This window comes from Pan troglodytes, chromosome 1 (genome assembly GCF_028858775.2).
Source record: "Pan troglodytes isolate AG18354 chromosome 1, NHGRI_mPanTro3-v2.0_pri, whole genome shotgun sequence".
Taxonomy (NCBI): Eukaryota; Metazoa; Chordata; class Mammalia; order Primates; family Hominidae; genus Pan; species Pan troglodytes.
The window spans coordinates 203637937-203655493 of record NC_072398.2 but is presented as its reverse complement, the minus strand read 5'-3'; the positions used below and the strand labels follow the sequence as shown (position 1 = coordinate 203655493).

Genomic DNA, 17557 nt, shown 5'->3' with positions numbered 1-17557 from the left:
GTTGGTGCCCTGTCATTGTTTTCTCCCTCTCTGGGGCCCCCTTGCCCCTTAGCTCATAGCATCTTGGTATTCTTGGGACCTTATTACCCTTGACAAGGGTCTGGTTGCCAGCGCCATGGTTGAGTCTGTGTCCAGTGCCTGGGGACATCAGCATCCCTCAGGTATATCCCGCCTCTGCAGTCGGGATTCCCTGCCATTCTCCATTCCCCATTCCAAAGGCAGGTGGGCATTGAAACCCCTTCCATCGTCCCTGTTGGGAAGGACTTGTAGGCTTGGGGTTAGGGCTGAGTAGAGCCTCCACTGCTGTCCCCACCACCCCTCGGGGTGCAGAGTTGGGGATGAGCCAAGAGCACTGCCAGCCTCTGGTCCCTGTATCCATCCAGCCTTCGCTTGCCTCCGATCCTTTCCTCTCCACCATCCCTCTCATGGCAGCCCTGCCTAACCAAGGCCCAGCTTAAAAGCCACTTCCTCCCTGAAGCCTTTCCCATCATCACTTCAGTTGAACTAGCCAAGGATTTGGTCTTGAACGTGGCCTTGAGGACATGCTCTAGCAGCTGGCCATGGGGTCCCTGGTCAGGCATCTGCCAGCTCACCCCAGACCCTGCAGTGCTGTGGTCTGCAAGCCTGGGACTTCTCCAGGGCAAGGCAGAGGTGCCCTCTCCCCACTTCAGAGCAGTTCCATTTACTTTTTTTTCTTTCTTTCTTATTTATTTATTTATTTATTTTTTGGAGACAGAATCACTCCGTTGCCCAAGCTGGAGTGCAATGGCACGATCTCAGCTCACTGTAACGCCTGCCTCCTGAGTTCAAGTAATTCTCGTGCCTCGGCCTCCCAAATAGCTGGGATTACAGGTGCCCGCCACCACGCTGGGCTAATATTTGTAGTTTTAGGAGAGACGGGGTTTTACCATGTTGGCCAGGCTGATCTCGAACTCCTCAGATGACCCGCCCGCCTCAGCCTCCCAAAGTGCTGGGATTACAGGCATAAGCCATTACGCCTGGCCCCAGCAATTCCATTTTCAAAAACCTGTTTTGCATATTGGGTCCATCCGAGAGTTGGTTGAGGGGGACAAATTCAATACCAAAGACAGGCCGGTTGCGGTGGCTCACGCCTGTAATCCCAGCACTTTGGGAGGCTGAGGCAGGCGGATCACGAGGTCAGGAGAGCGAGACCATCCTGGCTAACACGGTGAAACCCCGTCTCTAATAAAAATACAAGAACTTAGCCGGGCATGGTGGCGTGCACCTGTAGTCCCAGCTACTTGGGAGGCTGAGGCAGGAGAGTGGCATGAACCCGGGAGGCGGAGCTTGCAGTGAGCCGAGATCGCGCCACTGCACTCCAGCCTGGGTGGCAGAGCAAGCCTCTGTCTCAAAAAATAAATAAATAAATAAATAAACCAAAGACAGCCACAGTAGAATAGATAGAAAAAAGGTTTAAGGCCCGCGTTAGCCTAGCAGAATTTAAAATTTGCCTGGGGGAAACAGGACATAAAATTGTGCCATAGAAGTCACCAACAGGGTCAGCCACAGTGTCCAGCACTTTGGGAGGCCAAGGCTGGAGGAGGGAGGGAGCCCAAGAGTTTGAGACCAGCCTCGGCAACAAAGTGAGACCCCATCTCTACAAAAGATTAAAAAATAAAATTAGCTGGGCATGATGGTGCGTACCTGCAGCCCCAGCTACTACTCAAGAGACTGAAATGGGAGGATAGCTTGAGCTCAGGAGGTCAAGGGTGACAGAGCAAGACCCCGTCTCTCCCTCTCTCTCTCTCTTTTTTTTTTTTTTGAGATGGAGTCTTGCTCTTGTCACCCAGGCTGGAATGCAATGGCACGATCTCAGCTCACTGCAACCTCCGCCTCCTGGATTTAAGCGATTCTCCTGCCTCAGCCTCCCGAGTAGCTGGGATTACAGGCGCCTGCCATCATGCCCGGCTAATTTTTGTATTTTCAGTAGAGACAAGGTTTCATCATGTTGGCCAGGCTGGTCTCAAACTCCTGACCTCATGATCCGCCTGCCTCGGCCTCCCAAAGTGCTGGGATTGCAGGTGTGAGTCACCATGCCCGGCCTAAGGCCCCGTCTCTTAAAAAAAAAAAAAAAAAAAAAAAAGTCACCAACAGTTAGCGAGTGCTTGTTCTGTGCTAGGCCTTGTAATAAAATACCATCTTAGCCTCACAACTGCCCTGCAACAAGGTAGGTGCCATCATCCCATTTTACAGATGAAGAAGTAAGCAGAGAAGTAGTGATTTGCTCCAGGTCACAGAGGTAGGAAGAGTGGAACTATGGTTCAAACCCAGCAGCTGGGCTCCAGAGCCCCCACTCAGAGCCACCCTGTGCAATGGCCTCACTGGAGCACAGGAGTGGAAATGAGAGGTGCTGTGATGCGAAAGGAGAATGGCTGCGGAGGTGAAAAACAAGCTCTCCTGACAGCAGCAGGCCTGTGAGATGGCTATTGTCCCCACTTCATAAAGGAAGAGAGTGAGGCTTACAGGGATTGTCATTGATCCCAGGCCACAGGGAACCATGCGGCAGAGCCAGATTTTAACCCAGATCTGCTGGCCTCTAGGACCCTGCCTCTTAATGTCCCTCTTAACAGAGGGATGTTGCCTAGAGACTGGCTGCAGCGCAGGGGCACTGAACTCTGGAGGAGGCGGAGCTAGTCCTGGAGCTGGGGAAAAGTATTCCCGCAGGGAGCACAGAAGGCCCAGGGGTGTTGAAGGACAGGAAATAGCCCACAGCTAAGGCTCTACGGGTATAGGTGACGAAGGGGAGAAAGCCAGAGTAAGGGCAGCAATCCTGAGGGTCAGGCTGAGGACCAGGCTGTCCTGGGAAGTGGTGAGACTTCCATCTCAGGACGTGTCTAAAGGGGCCTGGACTGGTTTAGAAATGTATGAATGGGCCCGAGGGATGGCCTGGCTGTCTGCTGGCACCTTCCAAACCAGAGGATGACAAAGAAAAGTACGTTTGAAAGTTGTGCAACATAGGGCCAGAGTGGCCTCGTGTGGCCGCAAGGAGGCAGGAGAAGAGGAGGCTTCCAGAAGAGGCTGAGCGGGGACTGAGACCTGGGCAGGGGGAGGACAGCAGAGACAGACAGATGGGAGGGCACCTGGAGTGAAGTGTGGACAGCATCTGGAGGTGGCAGGAAGCAGCAGGAGGCCAGGGGCCAGGATGATGGGGGCTGGTTACAGAGGTGGAAACTTGGAAATAGGTTTCAAGTGGGGAAGAGGCCAGAGGAATGCAGGTTGAGACACAGCAGGAGAGGTGGCTGGAAGTACCAGCGTCAGGGAGTCACAGCTATAGGAAGGACAGAAGAGCAGAGAAAGGAAGGGAAATTTAGAAACCCGAAGACCAGATAATGAAGTTTCATGCTTTCCAGGAGGAAGAGCTGCTAAGGAGGTGAGAGGAGGGCAGAGAAACATCCTTGGGGGCGCCAGGACCAGGATGGCAGGAAGGGGTGTGGATGTTGTTGGCCACTCTCCTTCCATTTGGAGGGCCTTAATGGAGGAGGCAGCATCACAGTAATGGTCCCACAGCAGCTGCTCAATGGGTATTGCATGTGTGGGTGCATAAATGCATTAATCAAGAGTACTGGGGTCTGGGCAAGGTGGCTCACGCCTGTAGTCCTAGCACTTTGGGAGGCTGAGGCAGGCAGATCACATGAGACCAGGAGTTCGAGCCCAGCCTGTCCAACATGGTGAAACCCCATCTCTACTCAAAATACAAAAATTAGCCAGGCGTGGTGGCGGGCGCCTGTAGTGCCAGCTACTCGGGAGTCTGAGGCATGAGAATCACTTGAACCCAGAAGGCGGAGGCTGCAGTGAGCCAAGCCAGCCTGGGCGACAGAGCAAGACTCCATCTAAAAAAAAGAAAAAAAAAAAGTCTGCAAGGATCTCACTGAATTTTAGTGAAAACCCTCTAAGGAGAGATTATTACCCCCATTTAACAGATGAGAAAAATAAGATTAATCTGCAAAAAATAAGTAGGGAAGCCTCCACTGTGGGCTGAGGTGGAGGAGGGTCCTCTGTCTCTCAGTGGTGGTGGGAGTCGGTTCTGATTACAGGAAGGAAGAGTGGGTGTTTAGTTTGCTTTTTTTTTTTTTTTTTTTTGTGACAGAGTCTCACTCTGTCGCCCAGGCTGGAGTGCAGTGGTGCGATCTCGGCTCACTGCAAGCTCCACCTCCCAGGTTCACACCATTCTCCTGCCTCAGCTACTCGGGAAATAGCTGGGACTACAGGCGGCCGCCACCACGCCCAGCTAATTTTTTTTGTATTTTTAGTAGAGATGGGGTTTCACCGTGTTAGCCAGGATGGTCTCGATCTCCTGACCTCGTGATCCACCCGTCTCGGCCTCCCAAAGTGCTGGGATTACAGGTGTAAGCTACCACGCCCAGCCTTGTTTGCTTTTCTGAGATGGAGTCTCGCTGTGTTGCCCAGGCTGGAGTGCAGTGGTGCGATCTCGGCTCATTGCAACCTCCGCCTCCTGGGTTCAAGCGATTCTCCTGCCTCGGCCTCCCGAGTAACTGGGACTGCAAGCACCTGCCACCATGCCTGGTTAATTTTTGTATTTTGAGTAGAGACGGGGTTTCACTATATTGGCCAGACTGGTCTCAAACTCCTGTCCTAGAGTGATCCGCCCACCTCGACCTCTTAAAGTACTGGGATTACAGGCATGAGTCACTGTGCCCAGACTGGTTTTGTTTAGAATCCACCCCTTGTCCTACCTCTCCCAGGGGTCTATGAGGAGCCCACTAATCTTTAATCCACGGCCCTAGGTTCAGGGGAGGGGGTCGGGCCAGGGCAGGCCATGGGAAGTGAAGTGGACTTGGGGGGAGTCAGAAAGCTTTGGTGTGGCCTCTTGTGCCCAAGACAACCCAGGAGGTTCATGGTCCTGAAGCCAATGTAATCTAGGGCCCAAACCTTCTAATCTCAGGGTGGGCAGAATCTAGGTATAGAATGGGGTGAGTTCAGGGGGGCTCCCCATAGACAGAGGGTGTGGGACCCTCACCTTGGCACTAGAAGAGTTCAGGCCTCCTCAAACAGATGGGGCTCAGGACAGCAGAGGGGACAGAGAGGGCTGCTCTGCCAGCATGTCCCAGAAGTGCATGTGGATATAGAGGGCAGCAGCTGCTGAAATGGCCGTGGGCATTAGACTATGCTGGAGTGGGGACACCTCACCCCGACTATGCCAGCTCGCACCGGGCACTTTCACTTCCCTTAGTATAGGCTCCTTGCACTCTGCTACCCACAGTTTGCATCAGAAGAAATGGAAGAGACCTGCTTAAGGTCACATCACACACCCACTGGCAGAGCAGGGACTCTGCGCAGGGTGGTCTAACTGCAAAGTCTGCCATCCTTCCATTCCCCTTGGGGCTGGAAAAGAAAGGTTTCTAACTTGCTTTCAAAGCGAGTTCCTATCAGCCCCGTTGTGGGCAAGGTGGGGCTGCTACCCATTCTAGAGGGCCTGCTCAGTGGAGCTGGGGCCAAGCTGGGCCTCTCCAGTCAGCTGCGGGGGCGCACCCCGGGGCGCTAGGAGTCCAGGCCCGGTTTTGCGTCAGGCCCTGCCGAGGTGTTTCCTCCTCCTCAGTGTGGGGCAGCTGCTGGCTGGGCTGCCTGTTGAGTCAGCCTTCTTCCCTCACGGCTCTTCTCCCAGTCCCTGAAACTCGGCTGCCAGGGGAGCTGGAGCCACCTGCGAAGGTGTCCTCCCATACTGGACCCCTACAGGTAACACGTGTTGGTGCCAGGGTCCCCTGCCAGGGTCCAGAGACGCAGGCACTGCCACCTGGTATCCTGAGCACCCTCCAGCACCTTGGGGTTGGGGGAGGTGGGCGCATGTCTGGAACTGGAACAGCTGGACAGATGGACAGACCCTCCTCTTGACCAATGGGTCTGTCCCACGGTGTCAAAACAGCAGAGAAGACCAAACACTTGATTCTGCCTCTGGTAGGAGAGGGGACTTCAGGGAGGGGGCACTGCTGAGGACGCTGGGCTGATGCCCATGGCCCAGCTCAGGCAGGCCTGAAGGACAGAAATAGGCTCAGTTCTGCCGAATGTCCCCCCGGCCTCCATCCACACTCAGACACACACACCTGGTGGCCCCCAAGGCACCAGGGGACACCCCACAGCACACAGCCCAGTCACACATACAGCACAGGAGGAAATGCACAATGCATACTGTACACACCCCACACGGCGCTGTCACCTAGAAAGTCACTGAACACACCGCACAGACAATATAGTCACCATGCAGCATCACACTGCAGCAGGACACAAAGACACACAGCAACTACACAGCTCACAGACTCACGCTACGCAGACATGCCCACCAGACTCGGACCCACACAGCCACACAACAGGGCACAGAGAGGGACGTGGGCTCACACCCCAATCCACAGGGAGGCCGAACGTGGGCTCACACCCCAATCCACAGGGGAGCCCGAACGTGGGCTCACACCCCAATCCACAGGGGAGGCCGAACTGTGCATTTGCAAGCCCCACACCTTGGCCACAGAAGTTCAGGGAAACTGCTGTTGCGGAGCACACAGGTATCCACAGAGTGAATGCACACCGTGCAGCCATGCTGAGGCCTTCTGCTCCTGAGGGTGTCAAGAGGGATCGCTGGGGCTCGGCCACTGACTCAGCTGGGAGGGGACAGAGCATAGCAGGCGGCGGACACAAGCCAGGACCTGCCGGCCAAGCTGCCTCCGCCGGTCTCAGCCCCACCTGGAGCCGTGGCATGGAAGGGGCGGGGAAGAGAGGAGAGGCCGCCCAGTGGGCTCAGGACACAGCCCTGACCAAGTCATGGGCCCCTTGCCACGTCTACATGCCCCTCAGCGCTGGGCAAATGTTTTCTTTTCCGGAGTCACTGTGGTACCTGAGCATGGGCTGCTGTGCTAGCCTAGGCCTCCACCGCCGGGACCCCAGCCTGGTCTGGGGAGAACTGTGTGGCCAGAACAGAGGGGCCCGGTGGCTCCAGGCAACGGGGCAGGGCTGGCGGCAGGGGCATCCCTGGGTTGGAGGCCTCCGTGGGAGTGGGTGCGGCAGTTACCTCAGGAGAGGAAGTTGGGGGTGTGGGCTGAGGAGGAGGTTGCCTCAGACAGGAAGGCCAAGTGGGCCAGGGCAGGGTGGAGGTGGTGGCAGGAGGGGACCCAGGCTGTGAGGTTCCTGGTGCGGGGGAGTGAGCAGATGTGTGTGTGTGTACGTGTGTGTGTCTGTCTGTCTGTCTAGGTGGGTGGTTGTATGTGTGCATTCCCATGTGTGTGCAGGCATATTTCTGCATTTAATTAATCAAACTTTTACCAACCATCTGTTGTGTGCAAAGTAATGGCTTTGAGGGTGACTCCCTCTCCCTGCCTCCAAGGAGCTCACAACCCAGTTAGCCGGGCAATGTATGTGTGCCAAAGTCTGTATGATTTTTATGTACATCTTTATCGAGGGACATATTTGTCCCCAGACTTGTTCTTGTCTAGGTGAACCCATCCGGGTGGGCCTATCCCCATTGGTGTGCATATGCTGTGTGCAGGTTTTTTTGTTAGTTTTTGTTTTGAGACGGAGTCTCACTCTGTTGCCCAGGCTGGAGTGCAGTGGCGCCATCTCGGCTCACTGCAACCTCCTTCTCTTGGGTTCAAGTGATTCTCCTGCCTCGCTTCCCAAGTAGCTGGAATTACAGGCATGTACCACCATGCCCAGCTAATTGTTCTTTTCTTTTCATTTTTTTTTTGGAGGAGTTTCACTCTTTTTGCCCAGGCTGGAGTGCAATGGTGTGATCTCGGTTTACCACAACCTCTGCCTCCCAGTTTCAAGCAATTCTCCCACCTCAGCCTCCCGAGTAGCTGGGACTAAAGGCATGCACCACCATGCCCGGCTAATTTTGTATTTTTAGTAGAGACGGGGTTTCTCCGTGTTGGTCAGGCTGGTCTCAAACTCCTGACCTCAGGTGATCTGCCCGCCTTGGCATCCCAAAGTGCTGGGATTACAGGGGTGAGCCACTGTATCTGGCCATAATTTTTGTATTTTTAGTAGAGACGGGGGTTTCACCATGTTGGCCAGGCTGGTCTTGAACTCCTGACCTCAGGTGATCGGCCCACCTTGGCCTCCCAAAGTGTTGGGATTACAGGCATGAGCCACCGCACCTGGCCACTGTGTGCAGACTTAAGAAAATGTGTAGGGCCAGGCGTGGTGGCTCACGCCTGTATTCCCAGCACTTTGGGAGGCTGAGGCTGGCAGATCACGAGGTCAGGAGTTCGAGGCCAGCCTGGCCAACATGGTCAAACCCCGTCTCTACTAAAAATACAAAAATTAGCTGGGCGTGATGGTGCGTGCCTATAATCCCAGCTACTCAGGAGGCTGAGGCAGGAGGTTTGAACACGTCAGGCGGAGGTTGCAGTAAGATGAGATCGTGCCACTGTACTCCAGCCTGGGCAACAAAGCAAGACTCCTCAAAAAAAAAAAAAAAAAGAATGTGTGTGCATGTCTCTCGTGGGCATGGGTTCGGGTCTGTGTCTGCAGAGGGCCCTTTCTGGGGGAACAGCTGTGCATGCGCCTGTCTTTATGCAGGTGTCCGTGTGCATGTGCAACCATATCTATGCCTACATGGACCCGCGTGTGCACATGTGTCTGTGTGTTCCATCGCTGCAGTCCTGTGTGGCCCTACCTCAGGGTGTGTGCATGTGTATCTCTTGCTTCTTCCACTGTGTCCCTAAGTGTGTTCAAGGGCTAGTGTATGCATGTGTGCATGAGTGTCTCTCACCCCACCTTGAGCTCAGCCGTCCTGGGGTGGCACCATACCCATACCCGGCCAAGTGTTTGGGGAGAAAAGGGCTGTTGGTTCTAGGATATGCCAAGCATTTGTGCAGGGCTTGACCTGACCCTCGGTCTGCCCCCAGGAAGCTCCGTGTGCCCAGCTGGGGCACAGCCCCAGCTGATGCCCCAGAGGGGCCACCCATCGCAAGAGGGGCTTTGGGCTCTGCCCTCCCTCCCCATGGCGCATGGGCCAAAGCCTGAGACTGAAGGACTGTTGGACCTCAGCTTCCTGACAGAGGAGGAGCAGGAGGCCATTGCTGGCGTCCTCCAACGAGATGCCCACCTGCGCCAGCTGGAGGAGGGGCGGGTCAGGTAAGGCAGGGCAGACCCTGGCCGGGGAGCACCAAGAGGCTTGAGTGGCCCCCATCCTGCTCCCTACCGACACCACTGCCTGTCAGATGTCTGCGTGGTTCTTGGTTTCGCCCTTTAGTCTCCTCTGGCCTTGGCCAGCTCACAGCTCATCACTTCTCCAGGGGTGACTGCACCAGCTTTCTCACCAGCCTCCCTGCCTCCAGGCTTGCCTCTTGGCCCCACCTCCTGCAGCTGGTGCTCCCCAGATCTGTCTTCTTTTTTTTTTTTTTCTTGAGACAGAGTTTCATTTTTTCGCCCAGGCTGGAGTGAAGTGGCACAATCTTGGCTCACTGCAACCTCCACCCCTCCGGGTTCAAGCGATTCTCCTGCCACAGCCTCCCAAATAGCTGGGATTATAGGCACATGCCACCATGCCCAGCTAATTTTTGTATTTTTAGTAGAGATGGGTTTTCACCATGTTGGCCAAGCTGGTCTTGAACCTCTGATCTCAGATGATCCACCCGTCTCAGCCTCCCAAAGTGCTGGGATTACAGACGCGAGCCACCGTGCCTGGCCAGATCCGTCCTTAATATCCCCACTGAAAACTTCCCCTGGCTCCCCAGTATCAAGGGCAAGCTCCTAGGCATGGTCCACTGGGCCTCCCTGGGCGGTCCTTGCCAGCCCCCACCATCTCCTCTTTCACCATAACTCCGACCCGACACACAGACACAAAGTGACCCCTCCAGCCACTCAGGTGCTCCCCAGTCCCTGAACCCACTCTTCACTTCTATGCCTATGCTGGTACTTCTTCCTGGAAGAGCACAGTTGTAGAAGAGCATGGGCGTTACAAGCAATGTTTGGGGACAGACACTTCCTAGCTATGTAGCCTTGGCAACTCACCTGACCTCCTTGAGCACCATGCTCCTCGTCTGTAAAATGGGGCTAAGGAGTCCTACTTCACTGATTTAAGAGGAATTGGCCAGAGATAGTGGCAACGCCTGTAATCCTAGCACTTTGAGAGGCTGAGACGGGAGGATTGCTTGAGCCCAGGAATTCAAGACCAGCCTGGACAACACAGTGAGACCCCATTTCTACAAAATATAAAAAATTAGCCTGGCATGGTGGTGTGCGCCTGTAGTCCCAGCTATTTAGGCAGCTGAGGTGAGAGGATTGCTTGAACCCAGGAGGTCAGGCTGCAATGAGCCATGATCATGCCACTGCACTCCAGCCCGGGCAACAGAGCAAGACCCTGTCTCAAAAAAAAATAATAAAATAAAAAGTATAATAATTATTATCCTTCTCTACCTGGAGAGTTCCAATTTGTCTTTTAAGAAGAAATTCAAGGCTGGGCACAGTGACTTACAACATTGTGGGAGGCTGAGGCAGGTGGATTGCTTGAGTCCAGGAGTTAGAGACCAGCCTGGGCAACATGGAAAAGCCCTGTCTATACAAAAAAAATATATAAAAAATTAGCTGGGCATGGTGGCACGTGCCTGTAGTCCCAGCTACTCAGGAGGCTGAGGTGGGAGGATCACTTGAGCCTGGAAGGTGAAGGTTGCAGTGAGCCGAGATTGCGCCACAGCACTCCAGCCTGGGCATAGAGGGAGAGTCCATCTCAAAATAATTAAGTAAATAAATAAATAAAGGCAATTCAAATGTCACCTCCTCTGGGAAGCCCTCCTGGATTCTCACAGGCAGAGCTGGCTCTTCTTACTTCTATCACATCATCCACCTCACTATAGTGTACTTGTCTCTTCTGGACTTGGTCTCCCCAGCAGCCCGAGCTCCTCCACAGCACAGATCAAGTCTGATTTGCTGTTGGGTCCCTGGCCCCTGGTCCCAAGCCTGTTACAATGTGGGTGGCAGGAATGTTGCTTGGGTGAGTCATGACAGCCACACCCTCCCCCTTCCTCCAGCAAGCTCCGGGCCTCAGTGGCAGACCCTGGGCAGCTGAAGATCCTGACAGGGGACTGGTTCCAGGAAGCACGCTCCCAGCGGCACCACAATGCCCGCTTCGGCTCTGACCTTGTCCGAGCGTCTATGCGCAGGAAGAAGAGCACCAGGGGTGAGAGGAGATCCTCGGGGCAGGGCAAGCCATGTGCCGTCCAGGGCGCTGGCTATATGTGGACAGGGAGAGAGGACCACTAGGGCTCCAGTCCTGGCTGCCCCCAGTACTGTGTGTCTTTGAGTGGGCAATGCCCCTCCGTGGGCATGGGGTGGGTGGGTATCTCCCAGGGCCTCTCCCGAGTCACAGCCAGGCTTCCTGAGCATGGGGGCTCACAGAACTTCTCACCTGCGCCCAGGAGACCAGGCTCCAGGCCACGACAGGGAGGCTGAGGCTGCTGTGAAAGAGAAGGAAGAGGGGCCAGAGCCCAGGTGAGGAGGAGTCTCAGGAAGGGGAAGACGGTGCCCACCAGTCACCAGGGTCCATCCCTCTGAGAGCGTCCTCTCCCTACTCCTAGGCTCACCATTGATGAGGCCCCTCAGGAGAGGCTCAGGGAGACTGAGGTAAGAGTGAATGAGCCAACATGTGAGTACAGTGTCCCTGGAGGGGAGGTGGAATGTGCAGGGGGCGGGGGGGAAAGAGCCCTAGCCTGGGAATGGGGAGACCCTGGAAATGTTCCTTCCTGTGTCTGCACCTCATCACCTCCTGGGTGGAACAGTGGTGAACGGTGGTGAACGGTGGTGAATGGTGGTAAACAGTGGTGAACGGTGGTGAACAGTGAGTGGTATATGGACCCAGCCTCTAAGGGAACTTCTGAATCTGGCTATTAAGGGGTGAAGTGGGGCCAGGCGCGGTGGCTCATGCCTGTAATCCCAGCATTTTGGGAGGCTGATGCGGGAGGATCGCTTGAGCCGAGGAGTTCAAGACCAGCCTGGGCAACATAGCAAAATGCCCCCCATGTCTATAAAAAAAAAAAAAAAAAAAAAAAAAAAAAGGCCGGTCGTGGCAGCTCACGCCTATAATCCCAGCACTTTGGGAAGCCGAGATCACCTGAGGTCAAGAGCTCAAGACCAGCCTGACTAACATGGAGAAACCCCATCTCTACTAAAAATACAAAATTAGCTGGGCATGATGGTGCATAACCTGGAATCTCAGCTACTCGGGAGGCTGAGGCAGGAGAATCGCTTGAACCCAGGAGGCGGAGGTTGCAGTGAGCCAAGATCACACCATTGCACTCCAGCCTGGGCAACAAGAGTGAAACTCTGTCTCAATTAAAAATAATAAGAATAAATTAAAAAAAAGAAAAAAGGTTGTCTACCAATGGGTCAATATAAAAAATAAAAATAAAAAAAGGAGTGAGAAAGGAATGGGACTGGCCTGGCCTGGCAGAGGTGGAGGACTCAGGTACAAATGACCCCACCAATGGGAGCAGGGAGTCAGGCGGCACAAGCCCTGCGGGGTGGGCTGTGAAGCACTGGTCTCACCGCTCCTGCAGCTGGCTGCCAGCCCTGCCCGGAGGGCTGCCCTAAACCTGAAACTGGGGTAGCTGGCTGGAGCCCTATGACCTCTGACCCCAATATGACCTTTGACCTCTTCCTCACCAGCCCCCGTACTGTGACCTCTACCCCTTTCTTCCTTCAGGGACCTGATTTCCCATCGCCTTCTGTCCCCCTAAAGGCTTCAGATCCTGAGGAGGCGTCCCAGGCCCAGGAAGGTGAGTGGGAGCGCCTGTTGGGGAGCACGGAGAGGTTTCGCGGGTCAGAGGCAGCTCCAAGGGGCCCCAACCACCTGTGTTCACCCTCGTCACCCCCACTCCCACCCCGCGTCGGAGGTGGGGACGATCCCAGGGCAGCACCGGGGCCTGAATCTGCAGCTCGCTGGGGTTGTAAACCAGTTCCTACAAATTTGCTTAGGGGCGGGCAGGAGAGGGCTCGCTTAGCATCTCGTGCCCCACCCCAGATCCTGGCCAAGGAGACCAACAGGTCTGTGCCAAGGAGGCTGACCCGGAGCTGGAGCCCGCGTCGGGGGGAGAGCAGGAGCCGCGGCCCCAGCAAGCCCAGGTAGGCGGGAGTGGCCCGTGGCTGCTCTCAACATCCGGAGCGGACTCCGGGCGGGGAGCGCTCCTGCCCAGGGCTGCGAGCCGCCCGCGACCCAGGGCGCTCGGGGCAGGGGCGGGGAAAGAAGGGGCGCCCCGTCACTTGCCCCCTCTGCAGACCAAGGCCACGTCCCAGATCCTGGAGAATGGGGAGGAGGCCCCGGGGCCCGACCCCTCTCTCGACCGCATGCTCAGCAGCAGCTCCTCGGTGTCCAGCCTTAACTCCTCCACGGTGAGGCGGGAGGGAGGGGACCCGGGCGGCCGGGGGGTGGACCCGTTCCGATGCGTAGCCCCTGCCTGCCCCTCCCTCGCCGCGGGACCCAGCGCTGCAGCCCCCCAGCCTGCCACCTATGACCCGGGTCTGAAGCCTCCGCGCTGCCCCCGGCCCCGACGTGAGCCCTGCGAGTGGCCCTGACTCCCACCCACTCCCGTCCGCAGCTGAGCGGCAGCCAGATGAGCCTGTCAGGCGACGCGGAGGCGGTGCAGGTCCGCGGCTCCGTGCACTTCGCGCTGCACTACGAGCCGGGCGCCGCCGAGCTGCGCGTGCACGTGATCCAGTGCCAGGGCCTGGCCGCCGCCCGGCGCCGCCGCTCGGACCCGTGAGTGCCCCGCCGGCCAAGCGGGGCGCGGCTGTCACAGCCCAGCCTACCATTCACAGGGTCTCGGCCTCCTCGTCCTCATCTTCAAAATGGGAACAACAGCGTTATTGGGAGGCTTGCGATTAAGCGAGACAATCCCTGTAAAGCGCTTAGCACGAGGCCTGGCACGTGTTCGGGGTGGTGGCTGGGGGAGCCCACAGGCAGGGGAGAAGGCTCTGGGAGGGCCCCTCCTCACCTCGGGTTCTCACCTCCCCAGCTACGTCAAAAGCTACCTCCTCCCGGATAAGCAGAGCAAGCGCAAGACGGCGGTGAAGAAACGGAATCTGAATCCGGTTTTCAACGAGACTCTCCGGGTGAGGCTGTGACCACGATGCGGTTCCCCGTTAATGAACTGGACGCCCCTTCCTGCGGGGCTAGGTGGCAAGGGCAGCCAGTAACGTCATTGCCCGGAGGATCGGCGCGGGGGGGCCCATTAACTCGTTATCCAGTGCTGTCAGCCTCGTGGTGGGCGTGGTGATAGTGCAGGCCCCCATTAATGCCCTTCGGGGCTCCCCAGAATTCCATCATCGTAGGAACGCGGTAGGACCCGCCCCAGCCAACTCGCGCAGCCTCTACGCGGGCCACCAGCAGTGCTCCACTAAAGCGCACCTCCTGTCCTCAGTACTCTGTCCCGCAGGCCGAGCTTCAGGGCCGCGTGCTGAGCCTGTCTGTGTGGCACCGCGAAAGCCTGGGTCGCAACATCTTTCTGGGTGAAATTGAAGTGCCCCTGGACACGTGGGACTGGGGCTCTGAGCCCACCTGGCTCCCCCTGCAGCCCCGGGTGAGGCAGCCAGGCCGCGCGGGGAGACCTGCGGCCCGGGTCTCCTGCATTTACCCCACCAGGCTCTCCCGCAGCCCCCTCACACCCCGCCTTCGACAGAGCCTCCCCTCAACCTCTTAACCTCACGGCCCCAGGCGAAGCCCGGCCGGCTACGGCCCCTTCCCCGAGGGCGCTAGGACCCCTAGGTTCTGCCCCTGCAGGCCCCGCCGTCTCTTCTAGCCGCACCCCATCCGGGTCTGCAGACCCCACCCTCCTGAGGCCCCTTTCCATTAGCCCCTGCTCCACGATAAGCCCGCCTCTCGCAGGTCCCACCCTCTCCCGACGACCTTCCGAGCCGCGGGTTACTCGCCCTGTCCCTCAAGTACGTCCCCGCCGGCTCCGAGGGTGAGTGACAGCCGGAGAGGCCAAGCTGGACACGCCCTGAAAAGCGGGAGACTCCTGTCCCCGGGTTTGGGGGCGGTGGACTCCATCAGTGTGCGGGCCTGAGCCGAGCCTCTCCGCAGGCGCAGGACTGCCCCCGAGCGGGGAGCTGCACTTCTGGGTGAAGGAGGCTCGGGACCTCCTGCCGCTGCGGGCAGGATCCCTGGACACTTACGTACAATGGTGAGGAGTGCTGGCCCTCCGGGCTTCCCCTTCTTTTGCCTGCAGTGGAGTGCCCAACCTCGACAAACCCTTACTAATCAACCTTTGATCACGCAGCCTGGGCTTTCACCACTGAGCAGGGGTGAAGGGGACGGTTTGAGCAAAGGCCTGGAGTCAGGGAAGTTGAGGACACCTTTGAGGAGCTGCATTTCAGCGTGACTGGCGCCTATAGGACTTGTTGAAAAGCTGAGGCTGAGGGCTGCAAGGGTCCTTCCATAGACAACCTGGGAGGCCAGGCTGTGGGGCTTGGCTGGGAACTTATAGTTCAATGTAAGCTTCTAGGGGACTTCTAGGGGTGCCTCCAGGTGCTGCCCCCACTCTTAGAGAGTGAAATGGAGGTGGGCGGGTCACTTCTGGGTGTCCACCCTGATGCAGCCAGAGGCTGCAGTACAGAGGTACTGTACTTCTGAGCAACACTGTATTTTGCAGAGGGGGTTCCCAGGCTTTGAAAACCTTGGAAACAGGCCAGGCACGGTGGCTTATGCCTGTAATCCCAGCACTTTAAGAGGCTGAGGCGGGTGGATCACCTGAGGTCAGGAGTTTGAGACCAGCCTGACCAACATGGTGAAACCCCATCTCTATCAAAAGTACAAGAAATTATCCGGGCGTGGTGGTGGGTGCCTGTAATCCCAGCTACTTGAGAGACTGAGGCGGGAGAATCACTCGAACCCGGAAGGTTGCAGTGAACCAAGATCACGCCACTGCACTCCAGCCTGGGCCACTGCACTTCAACCTGGGCAAAACAGAGCGAGACTCGATCTCAAAAAATAAAAAAAAACCTTGGAAACTGCTTGAGGAGGGGTGGTGGTGGAGCAACAGGGAGATAATAAAAGTCACTGAGCCAGCGAGAATAGCAGAACTGCATTTCAGAGACATTGCTCTGCAGCCCTGTGAATAGGAGTTGTAACTTCTTCTTCTTCTTATTATTATTATTATTATTGTTTTTGAGACGGAGTCTCGCTCTGTTGCCCAGGCTGGAGTGCAGTGGCACCATCTTGGCGCACTGCAAGCTCCGCCTCCTGGGTTCACGCCATTCTCCTGCCTCAGCCTCCTGAGTAGCTGGGACTACAGGCGCCCGCTACCACGCCCAGCTAATTTTTTTGTATTTTTAGTAGAGACGGGGTTTCACCATGTTAACCAGGATGGTCTCAATCTCCTGACCTCGTGATCCGCCCGCCTCGGCCTCCCAAAGTGCTGGGATTACAGGCATGAGCCACCGTGCCCGGCTATTATTATTTTTTTTAAGATGCAGTCTCACTCTGTTGCCTAGGCTGGAGTGCAGTGGTGTGATTTCAGCTCACTGCAGCCGCAGTCTCCTGGGCTCCAGCAATTCTCCTGCCTCAGCCTCCCAAGTAGCTGGGATTACAGGTGCATGCCACCATGCCCAGCTAATTTTTGTATTTTTAGTAGAGATGGGGTTTCACCATGTTGGCCAGGCTGGTCTCGAACTTCCGACCTCAGGTGATCCACCCACCTCGGCCTCCCAAAGTGCTGGGATTACAGGCGTGAGCAACCTCGCCCGGCCAGGAGCTGTAACTTTTAAAGCCAGGAGACCTGAGAGGAGGCTGGTGCAAAGGTCCCAGGGCAGTGAGGGTCTAAGGCCAGGCAGGCAGGAGCCAGGGGACATGGACATATGTGAGGGAGAATGAGTGGGACGTGGTGACTGGATGACTCTAGGGAGTGTGAGGGGGGTCACCTGATGCCAGGCCACCTCCCGCACAGCTTCGTGCTGCCTGATGACAGCCGGGCCAGCCGCCAGTGTACAAGGGTTGTGCGACGCAGCCTCAGCCCTGTGTTCAATCACACCATGGTGTACGATGGCTTTGGGCCTGCTGACCTGCGCCAGGCTTGTGCCGAGCTCTCCCTCTGGGACCATGGGGCCCTGGCCAACCGCCAGCTGGGGGGCACACGCCTCAGCCTGGGCACCGGTAAGTGGGACAGCACCCTGAGACAGGCCCTGGGACAGGCCCTGGGAGATGGGGGCTCAGTGTGTGGCCCTGGATACCTCTCTGTCCTTTCCTGAGCTTTGATATCTACTGAGAACTGAGGGTGGTAACGGGGGACAGTGCATAATCTGGGACCAGGCAGGTGTTTGGGGGCCCCAAGGTGTCCAGTGTGATCATGCCCTCAACCCCTGCCCACCCACATCCAGGCAGCAGCTATGGGCTGCAGGTGCCCTGGATGGATTCCACACCTGAGGAGAAGCAGCTGTGGCAAGCCCTCCTGGAGCAGCCGTGCGAGTGGGTGGATGGCCTTCTACCCCTCAGAACCAACCTGGCCCCCAGGACGTAGCCCCACCAAGCCTCTCTCTCTGGACCCCCATCTCAGGGCCTGCCCTTGGCTAAAGTCAATAAAGTCTATTCTAAGAGCAA

The 17557-nt window shown here is 56.8% G+C and overlaps 1 protein-coding gene across 3 annotated transcripts; it reads left to right on the top strand.

Annotated features, from left to right (window-relative positions):
- The first annotated feature begins 5586 nt into the window (after positions 1-5586).
- Positions 5587-17557, top strand: SYTL1 (synaptotagmin like 1). 3 transcript variants are annotated; one of them, XM_003307909.6, is made up of 15 exons: positions 5587-5715; positions 8877-9105; positions 11001-11149; positions 11388-11460; positions 11547-11592; positions 12707-12743; positions 12989-13089; positions 13243-13356; positions 13563-13723; positions 13980-14076; positions 14385-14543; positions 14849-14927; positions 15047-15146; positions 16908-17113; positions 17338-17557. In XM_003307909.6, exons 2-15 carry the CDS (start codon positions 8915-8917, stop codon positions 17475-17477), a joined length of 1653 nt encoding a protein of 550 aa, XP_003307957.1. In that variant the 5' UTR covers positions 5587-5715; positions 8877-8914; the 3' UTR covers positions 17478-17557. The 3 variants fall into 3 exon arrangements, with proteins under 3 accessions (XP_003307957.1, XP_513243.2, XP_063640042.1); XM_513243.8 differs by having other exon boundaries at positions 12671-12743; XM_063783972.1 differs by lacking the exons at positions 16908-17113; positions 17338-17557 and adding an exon at positions 15243-15356 and having other exon boundaries at positions 12671-12743.